The 17,483-nt window shown below is 39.8% G+C and overlaps 1 protein-coding gene across 3 annotated transcripts; it reads right to left on the bottom strand.

Annotated features, from left to right (window-relative positions):
- Nucleotides 1-959: 959 nt before the first annotated feature.
- On the bottom strand, nt 960-15,729 carry LOC149841229 (oxysterol-binding protein-related protein 1C-like). Of its 3 annotated transcripts, none has more exons than XM_090004716.1 (10): nt 14,592-15,729; nt 13,482-13,838; nt 10,152-10,248; nt 7,159-7,607; nt 5,898-6,053; nt 3,497-3,664; nt 3,279-3,419; nt 2,603-2,827; nt 2,391-2,504; nt 960-1,528 (listed from the first exon to the last, which is right to left on the bottom strand). In XM_090004716.1, exons 1-10 carry the CDS (start codon nt 15,183-15,185, stop codon nt 1,358-1,360), a joined length of 2,472 nt encoding a protein of 823 aa, XP_089860842.1. In that variant the 5' UTR covers nt 15,186-15,729; the 3' UTR covers nt 960-1,357. The 3 variants fall into 3 exon arrangements, with proteins under 3 accessions (XP_089860842.1, XP_089860841.1, XP_089860843.1); XM_090004715.1 differs by having other exon boundaries at nt 7,159-7,604; nt 14,592-15,727; XM_090004717.1 differs by lacking the exons at nt 960-1,528; nt 2,391-2,504 and having other exon boundaries at nt 2,602-2,897; nt 14,592-15,727.
- Nucleotides 15,730-17,483: the final 1,754 nt, after the last annotated feature.

The following is a 17,483-nucleotide window of genomic DNA, read 5'->3' as shown; positions in this document are numbered from 1 at the left end:
GTGCCAATCAGCGTTTGAATTGTCAGAATACAATACGGGAGCCGGTTTTTCTGGTGATTGAAAAATCAACGGCCGTAAATTCATCAAAATTTTCATTTTAATAGCTCCCCTGCCAGATGATGACAAATGGGGGCTCTGCGACATTGGAGATGGAGAGGGTTTGTGTGGATGTCAATGCCCCTTTGTTTTTCAGAAGATCAAGTCACGACGCCTCTCAGCCTGGGAAGGCACAGATATACATCCTTCACCCTCTTATTGGGCTGAGATTGTTGGAAGGGGACAAAAAAGGTATGAATCAAAGTAAACATCAGGACCAGGTGATCGTTCCGGTGGGAGATACACACAGCGATTAGAGCCGCTTGGTGGACTCTCCTGGCGGGCTTTCCAGCAGGTCCCCCGGCAAAGAAAATGAAACATCAGTTTATGTTTGATTAGCTTCGTGGCCATTGGCATCCAATGCCAGATTTAGTGTTCCTCAGCTCTCAAGGACGGTTTGTTCCTAATTTCTGTACTTCCATTAAATTAAATCAAATATTTAGGAGCTAAGGACATTCAAGCACTTCCAGCCATTCTCCACACGGCCCAAACAATAAAAATTCTTTGGACTAACTGCCTTAAGTGCACAAAGTAAACCAGAGTATCACAACCACAAAGGACCGACCTGGAGTAAATAAATAAAGTAGAGACGCCTCATCAACGAATATTGACATTCTAGCGTACAAATCTCAATACCAAACCGGCCGAGGACGTGGCCTGGGATCCTAGGGATAGTAAAAGCCTGGTCTTTTCTCTCTCTAAAGTTGGGTACCCTCAAATCTCAATCTCAATGCACGCCCAAGACGTGTCATCCCATGAGCTTAGCTCAACCGCAAAGTCTGATCACTGTGTTATTCCCCCTTCATCCACGACATCTACCAAACATACCACCAACATCACGTGTGCCCACCAAGACATGCATCTATCAATCATTCATTTTATTCACAAAGTTGGCCATACACCAGACAGCACACAAACTTGGGAGACGTGACCCATTTCCCCTTTTTAACTTTTGCTGGCATCTTTTTGCCCAAGAATATAACAAGAATGCATTATCACCAGAGAACAACCAACTATTTCCTTTGCAAGAAAGGGCTGAAAATGTCCATCCCAAATCAAAAAAAAAAAAAAAGGTGAAGAGAGAGAGCAGAAGGCGACAACCACACCACTGTGGAGATGGAAAGGGGGTTGAAAGTTGAAACCCCGCACGGTTGAAGCTCACGTGGCAACCAGGAGGGCTCGAATTGCGAGCAAGAGCCACCCGAATCTCCCCCCACCAAGTTCGAGAGCTGAGCAACTGAACCAAGATAAAAAGTGGGTTTCACTCAAGCAGCTGCTGATCGACTGTGACCTGCCCGAATATGTCTGGGCAGTTATCCCACCGACCACTCTCCCTGGCCTCCCAGTACCCACCAATGTATCTGTACCTGTCGCTGTCCTTGTCCTTAGCAAACCACCTCGGTTTCCATCCCCTCTCCTGCATCTTCCTTGCCTGCCTCACACAATCCCACCAAACGAAAAAAAAAATAGCCGTTAAACACAGGCCACACCACATCACATCTTGACAGCAACTGAATCAGAAACAAGGCGACAGATACTCATCTACCATGTTTTTATTTATTTATTTGTTTTTCCAAGGAACAGAAATACAATGATTCGTCTCGATCATGTGATCAGAATAGGGTCTGATGGTTCCGGGCTTTGCGGTATCCAGTCAATCAAACCTGCAACCACTATTGACTATTGAGGGGAGGGAAGAGTCATGTGAGTGGGGGAGTCAAGCATAACACGTGAAGCTTGGCTCCTCGAGACTGATCCCATCTAACGCGCAGTCCACTCTTTTGCAACTTGCCCCTCTTGTCAAAATTTTTGGGGGGTTTAGATTCCAACCTCAGAGTTTTTCTCTGTGCATGAATAGTTCTGGACTGCAACTGACCCCACATTCCATGCAAGTTGACCGAGAACCATATTCACGGTGATTAGTTGGGGTGCGATTTGGAGAGCCCACCAGCAAAGTGGTCCCACCAATTTTCATAATTGTCAGAAACGACTGGCTAACATACAAGTTGCACGAGGGTAGCTGCATGCCATTATTTCGGCACGGCACGTTTGCAACGCCCTGTGAAAGTTGGATTTTTCTCAAGCCTGTGGTTGCAAATCACAATCACAGCACTTACTCAAGCGTAGTGAAGCATGAGAAAGTGCAAGTTGTGATTATGATACTTGCTCAGAATTCCCCTTTCAAACTTGTGAAAGTTGGTCATAAGCCAGAACTTGTGACCAACAATCACAGCTTGAACTTTCTCACGTGAGCAAACATGCTACAAATAAACTAAGAGTTATGAGCTATTCACCTGCCGTTGCCGCTGCTCTAATCTGAGCTTCTCTGCATTGGCTAACTCATACTCCCCATTCTCCAAACACCTCTGGTCTGGTCTCAACCTTGAATCTGTTGGGGGTAATTTTTCCTGCTCATAAAAGAATCAGCAACAGATGCATGCTCAGTCAATGTTTGTCTGTTTAGAGAAATCTACAGGATGAAATAAACAATAGGCATCACAAGCACCTTTAATCCTGGAGTGAGTTCATTCGATGTAATGGCAAAACGAGTCAGATTATATCGAGTAGGAAACTTGGCTGGCTCGTTCCTCTTCCACAACAAGCAGGCTTCAGACAAGGACTCTTTATTTATTCCAGAGCAATCACCTTTCACATAATGCATGCTTTCATCCCATTTTCCAAATAGCGTTGCTACCGTTTTCCCACACCCATCTTGAACAGTGCCATGGACCTGTCATTTACATCATCCGACTGAAGTTCATACTTCCATCAGAGAATAGTCCCGACTTTGACAAGACTTGCTACAACAGTTCATGATGCATTCAAAATATTAACACATGAATATCGGATAACTAGTTTCAGAATAACTGGGAATCAGAATCAGATTTTTAATTTAAAAAAAAAATAATTGGTATCCTGGAACTTCAGTGAAATCATACTGCCTGAAATTTCAATATCCATATTCATGGCAGCCTCTTCAGCTGCTTGAGAATGACTATAAAGGATTGCCCCAATAATTGGTTAGAGATCCCTATCTTCTAAAAGTTTGAGGGCATGAAAAAGAAGGCACGCTTCAGATTTGGATAGCCAAAAAAATTAAAATAAAATAAAAGAGGACAATCTTGCATATTGTGCACTCATAAAAAGGGAAAAAGAGAGGGAGAGAGGTTTCAATGACTCACCTGGTGTGGGTTCCGATCTATGATTGATTGCTCCTTGAATTTTAGCTTACATGAATACCCGCAGTTTCCTTGTATCCGCATGGTACCATAATGGTCACAATATAGCTTCCCCAAAATAAGGTTATAAATGGATGTTGTAACCTAAAACAATAAAAATAATATCAGCAACATGATCCTCAGTTGGAAAAGCGTTTGATGTTATATGCTAAGTCACATACCTTGCTATATTGAAGAACCTCCCCATCATCAAACTCTAAAGTTAATATACCAACAGGATCAAGCTGAATGGAACGGCCCCAAAATTTACTCTTTAGATTACTATCTCCCCAGAATTTCCACCCTCGACCTTCACAGTGGCATGCAATAATCATGGGGTGATGGCTTACCTATAGGATAAGTTGAGATAATTAACTGTACTGTCAAAGAGGTGAAATTACACGATCTTCAGCAAAGACATCCAAAAAGGGACATACCAACAGGAGCAGTAGATAAAAATACAGAACGCAATCTACAGTTACAATTCAGATCATACAACCATGCTTTTAAGGGCCATTGGTATAATTTGAAATACAATTAAAATGGTAGGAAGCATCACCAGGTCGACTAAAATAGAACGGCCATCAAAAGGATGCGCTCTTTCCTCGGTATTGGACATGTCAAAAGAAAAAACTGGGAAAATTGTGATATAATCCAATATTGCAATATTAGGGTGTATTAGAGTTCCAAACATACCCCTCAAAGGTAAAGAAATACTAGCAGTAATCAACTGCCTTAAGAAATTACAGAGAAGAAAATGAAAATTTTCCTGCTCAACTGCCAAAACTGCTACATCAGGTAGTGGACATGTCTCTCGACTAATGGAATATAAACAGGAGCCACTAATCACTATGTCAAAAAAATAGTTGGCGATCAAATATGATCTTAGTCGACCTAAGAAGCTTGGACCGTGTATCAACAGTCAACCCCCGCTAGAAGGTTCCACTGGAACAAATATTTATTTCAAGGTATCTTGTCTCTTGTTTCAGAGGAAGTGTGAGGATAAATGGCAAGTATTGGAACATTTGGAAGAGATGGTCGAGACAGGGGTTCATTTTGGTCACGGTACTAGGAACTGGAATCCTAGAATGGTGCCTTACGTCTCTGCAAAGTAAACACGTACACAATAAGGAGTGGCCACATCAAATAGCAAGAGTTCTATGTTCGGAAATAAGAAAACCCTATGGTAAATGCTATTCTTAAAGCAGAAAAATTGAACCATCCAACACGGTGTTGTAAGTATCATACCATATCGTACTATACGTATCATTACTTTTGAGCTATGTCACAGGGATTCAGCTAGCAGGGCGCCACACCCGCGTCGACGCGGGTGCGGCACCGGGTGCGGTCAACCCGACCCTGGGTGCGTTGACCACACCCAAGGTCATTTTTGTCCATTTTTTTTGGATTTTTTTTTTATTTTTTTTTTGCCCTATGAAATGGGCTGCGGAATTTAAAAAAAAAAATCTTTGGGGGGGGGGGGGGGGGGGCGGACCCCCGCCCGCTGACCGTGCAGCGGGACCCGCGCCGGGGGGAGCCCCCGGACCCCCCTTCCTGCAAGGGCAAAAACAATGAATCACACTCCACAACTCATCACTTTCATCTTTGGGGACAACCATATAAGATAAAAAAATGGTAAAAAGTAAGTTGGGCATAAATGTCATGGACCTTAACAGCTACCATACATTCATACATATACACTATATATATATATATATATATATATATATATATATATATATATATATATATATATATATATATATATATATATATTTTTACATTTTTGCCCCTGCCGCACCCCCGCACCCGGGTTTTTTGGAAGTGCCGAATCCCCGCACCTGCACCCGCACCCGTGCCCGCATCCATACCCGCACCCATCTGACATAGCTTTTGAGTTTTGTAATACGATACACATTCGTATCGCGATACAAGTGTGTATCGTACAATACACCCCTATATCGTGTCGCATCGTACAATACAAGTTATCGTACTCAATGCACTTTAAAAAGGCCGAAAAGTTAAGGTTAAAAAAAAATACATTTCCACCATTTTTTCACTCAAGAAAATGGGTTAAAGTGAAAAAAAATATTATGAGTAAAAAATTATAAAGTTGCTCTCCAAAAAAGCTCTGCCTCGAGGGACGCTATCCCCGCGAAAATTAAAGATTTATATCAAGGTAAAAATCGGACTCCACACTCCTCCAACAAAGATGACATAAGATGATCCAGCATGGCAATAGAGCACTCAAGTAGTGAGTGAAAACCGACTGAAAATCGAGTGCAACTATTGCTATAATATTTTTGTTTATGTAATATGAAAGTATGAGTCTTGTGGCATATTCTAAATTGCAAGATATTTAATATTTTGCATTGTTCTTGTGAGCTAGTTGATTTTTTATGATGTCTGATGCAGCTTATAGAAACAAATGCTTCATATGTAATTTTATGGTTGTATTTTGTGCAATTCATCATTGTTTCATGTGATATTAAGGGAGAAACTTGCATTAGTTGGAAATGTTGAACCAAAGAACGATAAATTAAGAAATTTTCTGCAATTAATGACTGCTAAAAATAAACATACTTTCTCTGAGAAGAAACGGAGTCCTTTGTCAGGATAGTCAGCTTCATATGTCTCTCCCAGAAGTGGATTAAATGGCTTGCAGTTTCTTCCTTCTGTAGAGGCGTAACCAGACACTGCAAATGCAGCTATATTCAGAATCCTCATCAAGCTATTCCCCTACATTATACCATCAAACAAAACAAAATACTGATCACTGACCAGTTAATTCTTAACTCATCAGGGGAAAAAAACATTAATCCATGCAAACATGGCAATCTTAAAAGGAAAAGCACCAGTCATGAGAAGCACATTGGTAAGAGATCCATGCAGGTGTGACAGACACTAAAGTAATTAAAAGGAATGCTAAACATAGAAATCCATGTAAACAAAAGCAAGAATTAGAAAGAGTTTTACTCTAGTACAAGATAAAGGCAAGAAACACTAAGTTGGTTAGATCACAACCTTATGAAAGAACTTACTAAAAGGATATACAATAGGAAGTTTCAAAGCTAGAAGGAGAATTTAGGTTTTGACCATCTAAACCAAATCATTTCAAAATCAATGCGAGTGCAAAATAGACCAAAATAATGTTAAAACAGATGAACTGAAGTTAGCTGAAATAACAGGAAGCATGACAACCATACTGATAACAGGAATAAAATAACCCCTAACAGAATGTAGAAAGATGATCTAAGGGGGGAAAAGTGGTTACATTCAGCACATGAAAGATTCCATCAGAGCAGATAAATGTTTCATGACCATTGCCAACATAAAAGAAACTAAGTAGACGTGATCCATGACATACCGTGATAAAAAATAATAGCTCAAACATCACTGAAATAATGTCATGATAAAAGAAAGTTCACTATCTAAAATTCCTGTGCTTAGCATCATTGAAATATAATCTCTTTTCACCAAAGAATCAACAATCATTTTTTCTAGAGGATTAACAGTAAACTCATTCAAATCCCTAAAGATGAAAAGGAAGAGTTTGGTTAAAGAAGTTCAGTCAACTAAACAATACTCAGTCAGAACATGCAGGTGTTAAAGACAGAAACTATCAATCCTATTTCCATACTTGAATGAAACCAGATTATGATTTGAAAAATGAATACACAAGTATGTGAACTAGATCACCTATATCGTGCTAGAACCATGCAACCATTTGTAGCAATTCAAGTGTGAGTACAAGCAAATGAGATAAAGAAACAAAAAACTTCAACTAAATTTTTAGTTGAAGGAAAAGGATAAAAAGTTTCACATGAATTTTGTTTGAACTTACCCTCTTACCCCACTCATAAGCTCGATCAATAAGATAAGAATACTCCAGATCTTCAAAACATTTTTGTAAAGAAGAAAGGGGCTCATTGAAGTACACAGGAAGACAAACTTTTGTAAGATCCTTTCCTATATTGTCTTTAATCATTGACCAGAGACTAACTCCCTTCTCCTTATCAATCGGATCAGGCAATTTTTTACGCCTCCTAACATGTGGATAATTAAATCCAACAGACTGCATGGAAACATCAATATAGCCATCGGAGTCAATTGGACAAAGTTCCTCTTCATCTGAATCAAATGATGATCTATGAAAATCGGATCCACTACTTTTAAAAGAACCTGAAGACAAAAAGTCACGGGTATCAAAAAATGTATTGTCTTCATCCTCTGTTTCTTCCTCTGCCCCATCCTGCCTTTCATTATCATCATCTGATTCTGTTACACTGCCTTCTGGAAAAAAACAGAAAAAAAACAGCAACAAATTCATAAGATTCTAAATGTCTAATGATCAAAAACATAAACTTTAATATATCACAAACATGCAGGTGAATTAAAATCCTAGAAGCAACATTTTATTTTGGAGTTTCGACCAGACACAAGCTTGACTTCAAACAAAACATCATGAGCCAAGAGCTCAAAAAGCACAAAATAAAAAACTGTACAGCACAACCAAACTCAGGTGTATCCAATACCATTGAGATGAACTCAAACAAATACACACAGGATACTATCACACTTCAGATCCTGAACTGATACCCAAGTTCCTCGTCATAAAAAAAAATAGCACATTGAGATTAGCTCAAATTTCACAAGGAAATCTGAACTTGGGTTGGATTGGCATTCAGTTTGAGAAATTTCACATTTGAATTCACATCCTCCTTGAAAACTTGCGGACCTTATTCTATTTTCATTCTTTTAATCTTTTAAATGTTCTTTTAAAAGGACATGCTGATGAGTGATGGGTGGGGAGTATGCCCTGTGTCCTGCAGCCATATCCTGGACGTAAAACTACAAATCAGCAAGGAGTTTCATTTCACCTTTAATCTTAACTCTTAAGTGACCAACTATAAATAAATTTGATGCAATCTGAACAAACTAAAAATAAAGGTGACAAACCAGGATGAAATGCAAAAGGTTTGGTGATGATGATGAGCAACAGCACTTTAAATAATTAAAGCCCTAACTTTTTATCCACTTGTGGATTAGAAAAGATTTTAGCTTACCCTTCACTATCTAGAATATACCACTCTAGAGTGGTCTCAACTTGATACACTCCCCGCACACACACACACACACAAGATTTTTTAAAGTGCCGCATCGCCGCACCCGCATCTATGTGACAGCAATGAACCATTAAACATGTCCTATGTGTTACAAAAATGTTAGACAATGTCATAACTCATAAGGAATATTTTCAGCACTGGACAACATCTGACTAACAACACAATTTCAATGATTAAAGAACTTGAACTCTACAAAGGTAACTTGCCCACATTTTGTCTGTGATTTATCCCTCTATTTCTTTATTGTCATAACACCTTCTGTACTTAGTAGGCAAAAATAACATATGAAACTTTCTAATGAACATACACATATACCCAACTAAAACCTAGCAATGTCTTTAAGATATTTAACTTGCTTCCTTCTTGGAATTAGTGGTCAATATTCTCCCAGGTGATTACTATGGCCTATCATTGAAGACTTCAAATATGCCACTAACCAACAAATAAGACCCATCTCTCTTATGGTGCATGCAACCCTTGCAGACCTTAAACTAAGCATGGATACTTCCGTAACAAGCCATTATCTAATAGGGCACACACTACCATCTGTTTGTCATGAGTATAGTGTGTTTTACAAACCCCCAAAAGATTCTATATGCGTACTGTCTGAAACTGAAGCCTGTTAAATTAATCACAATATGAACCCATTACATATGAAAGCAGAACCATATCTTGAGCACTGCTTACTGCAAATCTCCTCTCTTAACTTAAGAATCAATGTCATGTCAGAGACATTATAAAAAATGGTATATTTATAGGAAGATATTCCTTGAAAAAGTATGCATCAAGATACTATTTTAAATGCTAAAGGAAAATACTAGAAGTTGCACTGCACAGTCATATCAAGAATGTGTTCCTTTGCCCCTGTCGCATTTCTGTGATAATAAATGTATCATTGAAATAATGAATCTTGAGCTACACAAGCAGATGAAACACATCAATGCATATTCCTGGTACTTTGTCATAACTACATCGCTGGTGTAACCCACCACATGATTCAATCCTACGTCACATTAGAAATTTAGAAGCTTCCTCAAGAGGCCTTAGACGACCATTAGAGATTTCTACTTCTGAATGTTTTGTACTGAGTCATCAAATTCGGTTAGCTTGAGCATAATATTTGCAAAAAAGGTATATTTATGCATTCACCCACTCAATAGTCATACATATTCTTATTAAATAAACTATTTGTTTAATTTTCATCTCAAAAGTGGAATACAGCATATAGTTAAACAAAGTCCAAACTAAAGAAAACTCATTGCATCTAAACCTACTTGTTTTTGCTTAATTCATTTGCAAAAGTTAAATACTTTTATTAACCCAAAGGGGGGTTAGTGTAGTTGGAGCAGGCTTCGGCTGTCAGACGGGCAGTCGGGGTTTGACTCCCGCAGGCAGTGACCCATTGCGCAAGCCGAAGCAAGCATAGGCTCTGGGGTTGAGGGTATTAGCCCTGACATTTTCCTGCCCCAGTAAGGCAACTATGTCTCCTAGGCCAGGCTCGGGGTTTCCCCAGGTTAAATATGGAAAAAATACTTTTATTGAAAGCATGACTGTAATATTGCACTCATACTAAAAGAAGAAATAACTATTTGTCAACCACTTATCAAAACACCATAAATGCATGCAAGTAACGAATCAATACCTACCCTTCAACATGTTCATATTTTCCTTGCCATTTACTATTAAATAAAATTCACTCATAACATCATACCACTAAATTTGTCAGTTCTGGATCTGAGAGATTCGCCATGCTCCAACTGTCTTTGACTCTCATCAACAACTGTATTTTCCAAATCAACTTTTTCTGTCTACAGGATATAATTCCAATTATTAGACCAATTTGTTGCACTGCTGAAGTTAGAAAATGAAAAAAAAATACATAAGATATCTGATTGGAAGTTATAAAGAAGTTCGTATCCTTTTGTGCCAAACAAAATGTTGTCATAACACAAGATACTGGACACGCTAAACATGAAGAAATGCCACACAGCAAGCAACATAGAGTAATTTATGCACAAATACTGGAGTGAATAAGTCATCAATGTGAAGTTCTTCAAGTTGATTCTTTTTTTTTGCCTTGGGTGAATGCTTCTTACTTTCTCTATTTTATAGTTCCCCATTTTCTCATTTTCAAATTGCCTAGCTTAAAACAAAAGCTAAAACCTTTGGGAGTATGTCTTAAAACCGGCTATAATGTCAATCCAGAACCCAAAATTTCCATGCTGTTGTATGTTTTATAGCTAACAAATGAGGGGAAATGTTGCTGACCCGCTTCAACATAAGCAAATTAGTTACGATTATAGTTGGCAAGATGAACAGGACATGACAGAGATCATTTTACATTACATAGAGCTTGGTAAATGAAGTATTCAAGGATGATATTTGTTTATCATAATAAATGATTCTGTCAAGTCTAATACATTGCAGAAACTAACGTTATGCAATACCTAACACTTGCACTCATAATCAACATTAGATACTTGACGAAACACTAAATACAGAACTGAATTACATCTCCAGTCACATGGAACCAATAAAGCTCTTTGTCATCACATCCAAGGACCATGAAAATATAAACCAGAGACCAAAACAAACATATTAGACAACACCAATCTGTTATGCATTATTGAGTCCACAATTTCCAGAAATGTTCCTGAGGGGATGAATATTCATGGCTAAACACATGAATCTATGCTCTTCACAAACTCATGAGAAGCATGAATACTGATTTGTATGGATTTGTGTCCTCTGTACATAGATTTTCTGTGAAAGAGAATTATGTTTCTCTCCAATACAATCCATGCAGGGTTCAAATTCCTCAGCACTGCTAATAGCATAATTTGATTGTTTTGGTTAACTGCTGCTATAGGAGTGATACTTTGCTGAGTACAAATAATTAAAAAAAAAGATTCACTGAAAAATACACTAATTGAATCTTCTTGGGTGATTCATCCCATAAGATCCTCCACCACTTTTTCCCTAAATTTCCGATAATATTGTCCTTCTCATTTGACCTCTTTACAAAAGATGGAACTGCCGACTTCCACTTCATGTATCATCTTGCGCTTCAACATGATTCCCTCTAGCTATTCCCAGATTTCTGTTGAAGTTTGGCTTGTTTCACTGGTCCTCCGCTTGAGAGTCAATGATGACTTCCACCTACGTATGGTGTCCATATTCCCTTCCTGCTCTACCAGATTTCGTTAGAAGAACAGAAAATAATCATGGGAAAGGTAGGGTCAAAATGTCCATGAAAAACAAGTAACATAATGCAAAAGGTGCCTGAGTCCAGACAGTGGAATCTAAGTATCAACAGAGGAATTCTTTCTTCAAGTGGAGCCTAGTTGATAGCATGGTAATGAGTTCCATATCAATAGAAACCAAAAGGCATATTTAAGGACTTTAATTTGGACTTCATTTAAGTTACATTTTATAGGCATCTAAGTTTTTGAACTTGGTTACTGGGCTGATGTCTCAGATCTTCATACAAAGTCTAGGTTCTCAAACTGCAACCTACTTCAGTCAGAGTTTAGAGTCTTCAAGACCCAGAACTTTGAGTACCGAGTTGAGATATTCAGTTCAAATATCAGGATTATGAGTCAGTACCATTTATATCAATAACACATAATAGATTTATGTCTATTTGTATCATGTAGCGCATAAGGTGCAAGTACCCATGCTCAGATATTCAAACAGCATATGACTAGCATGGGAAACCTATTATGAAGTAAAACTACATTTGTGGAAGTGGAAATCAAAGTCTTTCAAATTTTGATGTTTACAGATTCCTCCAAGAATGTTAACTAATTTAATTAGAAACAGGTCAGTATGTTACAGAAAGTGCAGCTTCATTTTTCTCAATGATGACTATAGTAAAAAAACCTTCTTATTATTTTACATTTGTTTTGCAATAAACATTGTGCCTCAGATCCTATGTCACATGGGTGTGGGTGCGGCTAGTAGGGTACAACACAGCAATTCCAAAAATTGTGTGTATGGAAACACAGCTATATATATTACAAGATATTTTACATAAATACAAATTTCAAAGAATCAAATTCCAATAACAATAAATTAATTTAACGTTTAACAACAAACTAATACAAAACAAGTTTAGTTTACTCAAAATTCAATAACAAGAATGGGGGTTAGGGTTTATCAGGGTCAATGTGGGGACCAAAATGGCCCTGCCCCTTGACCCTGGTAAAAAAACAAAAAAAAACTGTGTTATTTGGGTCATGTTAGGTCGGGTCAGGCTTGGACCCAACCCAACACGTACCCGCACCGTGTCCAGTACCCATACCTGTGTCGACACGGGTAAGGCAGGTGCATTAACGTGTCTATGTTACATAGCTTAGATCAGTATATATGATCTAGGGGTAGGTTAAAATCTTTGATGCATTTAGTTGCATTGCAGAAGGATGTCAGAAGAATCCCAGTGGTCAAGTTCAAGGGTGCAACATAGAAGTGGATACTCAAATGATAGGTGAAAGAAACCCTAGACAGTAAAATGGATGACCTGATTAGACAAAAAGGGATGAAAAAGACCAAATTCAAATCAAGATAGGAATACTTGGAAGTTTATCAATGTCCACTAATTATGGTGATTCTATCATTCAATTTCAGTCTGTCCACTGATTAACTCCAAAAGATTGGCAAATTTCAGCAGCAGTGCAGCTTATACAAAAAAAGCGATCATTTCATTTCCAGTTTCCACTGACACTAAATGCTTATATATGTCAAGCTGTATGTAATCATCCATTTAACAGAGTCATCTTCCTCACATGCACCAAAGAAGTCTTCAGATATCATCACTAATTTCATATGGCATTACTGAGAAAGTTCCAATGATGCCTCATCAGAACCTGTCGCTTGAGCCCCCACATTCCTAACAGTATCGTAGCACTGTAATGTATAAAAACAGACATTCTCAAATGCTCTACATGGATAATTTGTTTCCAATTATAAAATCAGCAGAACATGCTACAAAAAAAGGTAAGACTTAACAAATAATCAATTAGTGGAACCACAAAAACCACACCTCCAGCTGACGAAGAGTATCGATGAGTAGAGACTGTTTTTGCTTTAGAATAATCAGCTGATTTTGCAAAGCTGAAAACTCGGTCCTCATGATTTGTTCACAATCCAGGATGGCAGGCTCACTGAGCCCTTCTTCCAGCAATCGCTGCCTGAGCTTCTCTGTGGAAACAGTAATCCCATCTACTTGTGCCATAAGTTCACTGTTTGACATCCGGGGAAACATGTCCTTCACAGCCTGCAAGGCCTCCACCCAGGCAGCACGATCTTCTCGAGTATCTGCTCTCAAGTGCAGCCTCTTGGTTCCCGTAAATATGGAGAATCTCCTATCATCTGATTTGCTCTCTCTAATGGAAGAGACCTAAAAAAAATCATCAGGATAAGAAGAAAAAAAACAACAAAAGCAAAATTTAGAAAAAAAAAGGACAGACGTCGATGGTACCACCAATACTTGCATATTGAAGCAACCAAAGATTTGTCCGTCGTTACACCCCATCAGATAAAAAGGAATGAGAAGAAAAATAAAAAAATCATAACCACAATTTCAGACTTTGAAGTAAATGTAAACCTGATTAATCTTGCAGTTGAACCACTGGTTATGGTTCCTCTTGATCTGTCTAATTTAACACTCTCCATTCCGCGAAAAAAAAAACAACGAAAAAAAGAAATAAAGTGGGGAATGAAAACAAAAACAGAGGAGAGAAAAAACTCTCATCTCTTTTCTTTGTTTGATTCTTTTCTTGTTAAAAACGCAATTCCTGCATTTGGAAATTACATGAGAGAGAAAGAGAGACTACGGAATATCAGCCATTGCTTAGCTGCATCACATTGCGTTCTTCCCTTCATCCCAGGCACCTTCTGTCCAACACGATGCTTTAGAAAAATTGAATGAAACCAAAGACCCTAATACTTAAAATAGGAAACGACAGCATCCATTACGCCACCCACCACCAACAGCATCAAGAAAAGACCGGAGATCTCAGATGCTCAAATCCGTCCCATCAGAACCAAACACGACGCAGCCAAAAAAGAACAATAAACCAGAAACGGGTGAAAAGAAGGGCGAAGAGAACCGCCCCCCCCCCCAAAAAAAACAAACAAAAAAGGAACATACTTTGAGATGAATTTCACCAACAGGCTTTCCCCGTGAGTGCCAATCTCCGTTCTGATAATGACTACTCTGATTATGATGATGGTGGTGGTGATTGCTCCCATTCCTGTGTTTACAAATCCGCCGGTACGATTCCTCCCCGATCACCTTCGACCCCTTCTCCGTTTCTTGATTCAACTTGATCTTGTCCGGGCCATGGATCTTGTAAAACGAGAGCACTCCGTCCTGGAGAACGAACCACCGAGGCCGCCACCCCTTGCCGTAATTCACCCACTTGTAAAGGATCCCGGAGATCCCATTCCCGACGATATTATTGAGCTTCACCTCCCGGAGATCGTAATTCTCCTGGACCGACCCCCTCAGCGAGAAATCTTGCAGCCGGAGCCTGCTGTGATCTCCTGCCACCGATACTCGGAATCCGTTCCCCATGTCTCCGGTCGCCGACGACGACGAGATCGAAACCGAATGCAAGGACGGCTCCCTGCTCATCGTCCCCCGCTCCCCTCCGGCCTCCGACCTCACCGGCATTTCAACGAGATCGCCCACCGTGGTCCGCTCGCTATTGACGGTCGAAGTAACGCAGCAAAACGGATGCATTCATTCACCGCCGGATCAGATCATCCGTTCGCAACTCCGGCCACTGAACGGCCGGATCCCCCGACTGTCACCGCTCCAATTCCCCTCCCCAGAAACCAACCAAAGAAAAAGAAAACACCCGAGAGAGAGAGAGAGAGAGTCTCGACGAACGCGAATTTCCGGCGTCAACAAGATCGTCCGAAACCGCGGACGCTCCTATCTTTTCTACCGGATCGTCCGGAAAACTCGCCGGAGATTTCGTGGTCTCGCGGGTTGCGAAACCGTGCGAGGAAAAGGCGCACTGCGGAGAGGCTTTTTATATATATCGCCGAGGAGGGAACGGTTACCGAGGAAACCGCCGGGGCGGTAGAGGAAGAGCGGGTCTCGCCGGAGAAGTAACGAATTCCGGCCGAGTTCCCGCCGGAAATCGGTTTGTGAGCCCCTCAAAAGAAAAACTCCCTTCAAAAACCGTGACAAAGCGAACAGGAAAGGTTAATCGCTTGCGAGCCACCACGAACGGTTTTGATGATTCGATACTTTCAGGCGTTCGGGGATTACGCCCTACGACCACAAAAACCCTCAGAGAGGCTTTAATAGCGAGCCCCTCCGTCTGCGCTCTTCTTCCCCTGAGCGACAGTTGGAGACCCTCCGTTCCTTCGCAACGTGGCTACCTCAAGCCACACCCTCGGCTCGGCTACGCGGCGTGGCTGAGCTGTCTCCTTACCTTTGACCCTTTTTTTTCTCCCTCTTTTCTATTTTTATATTTTACTGGATATGGGACGACGTGGACGGGGTCGTGGGCTTTGACCTTTGAAGTGACGAGAATGCCCCCTCACCGAGTCGTGTCCCGATTCGTGAGAGCGATGAATGGGAAGAGGAGACAGGAAAACGAACGCGAGTTGGGGGGTGTAGGGAAATGACGGAAATGCCCCGGGACGGAGAGTGCCTGCTTTGCGGGTCTCGGTGGTCGCGCTTTGCTGTAAAAGGAAAGGGGGTATGAGATGCGCGGGGATCGATGACATGTGCGTGGTGACATCGAACGACTTCAATGTAGCATGTGTGCACGAGAGAGAGAGAGTCAGTAATGGTTACATGAGCTTGTGCTTACCTAAGTTATGAATAAGCGAAAGATATGGACCGTAGGATCGTGAAAACCCTAGCATTCACGATTTCAATAATTAAGAACAAAATGAAGGAAGCATGGCATTCTTTATTTCGTTAGATTGTTGGTGGGGAGATGCAAGTCATTTTTTACTTATTTTACACTGTAGATGTGCTTAGCATGTTCTAGGAATTGACACGTGGATTGTGTTATCTCGGCGAAAAGATAATTACATTTTTATAAATCTAGAAATTTTGGAATTTATAGTCCTTGATTTTGGATCGCCAGAAGAACTCACTCACAAGATAGAATCTGGCGACTCAAATGTTAAGACTCACAAACACAAATCTTGTCAATTATATTTACAAGGTCAGATTTACCCAAAAAATTATAAAATAAAAATAATTTGCTAAGATGTTTGTACATACAAATCGGTTGTAGAAAATCTTTTCCCTTGAGGCATTAGTTATGGAAAAATTGTGTGAGAAAATGGGCTTTGCTTTTTTTGTTTTTTACCTTTTGAGAAAGAAAGGTTTTGTGCTTACTTGGGTAAGCAAAGAATATTTTCTTACGGTTGTTTGGGATGATGGCATCGGAGGGAATGAGAGTGCATCGGAAACAGTTACAAGCAGTTAAGCATTCACTTTTTATTTGCCTGCTGTTTGGGAGGAATAAACTTGAGGGAGTCGTAAGAATCGGTTAGGATTCAGGAGTTCCCAAATCCTTGATTTCATTAGTTTCGACTTCTTTCTAAACGAGAGATATTTATAACTCGTTCAAAAAGGATTCTGATGCAGTTCCAGCGTGCAAGTGTCTTTATGAAACAGGTGTCACGTGTCCACTTGAACACAAAATGCCCCAACTCCCTTAATTGAGTTCCTAGTGCTTCCAAACGAAAAACAAAATTCACATTTTCCTTCAAAACCAATTCCCTTGAATGTCTGTAATTTGATTATCCTCAACTCCATTCATAACCCTCCAAATACCTCCTCCCAAACACAGTCTAAAAGTTGCTTGCGTGCATAAGTTGTCAATGGGCATCTTTTTGTAGTTGATGCTACTAATTTCACCAGGTTTTGTCATCTCAAACAAATTTTAAATGGCTTTTTTTGTAGTTTTTTATACTCCTAAAAGGTTTTTCAATGCCGTGTTCTCGTTTTGATTGTAAGAATCTTATCACATACACAAATGCTTTCAAAAATACTTTCTAAATCGAG

The sequence above is a fragment of the Nuphar pumila genome, chromosome 4 (assembly GCF_984573655.1).
Source record: "Nuphar pumila chromosome 4, dmNupPumi1.hap1.1, whole genome shotgun sequence".
Lineage (NCBI taxonomy): Eukaryota > Viridiplantae > Streptophyta > Magnoliopsida > Nymphaeales > Nymphaeaceae > Nuphar > Nuphar pumila.
Note: the sequence above shows the minus strand (reverse complement) of the source record. Positions and strands in the feature narration are given on the sequence as shown.

Coding starts and splice junctions, on each gene's coding strand:
- LOC149841229 (XM_090004716.1), bottom strand. CDS start 15,185: ATGCATCCGTTTTGCTGCGTTACTTCGACCGTCAATAGCGAGCGGACC. Junction 3,420..3,496: donor AGGTTCTTCAATATAGCAAG/GTATGTGACTTA, acceptor TTATTGTTTTAG/GTTACAACATCCATTTATAA. Junction 2,505..2,602: donor AACTCACTCCAGGATTAAAG/GTGCTTGTGATG, acceptor TTTTATGAGCAG/GAAAAATTACCCCCAACAGA.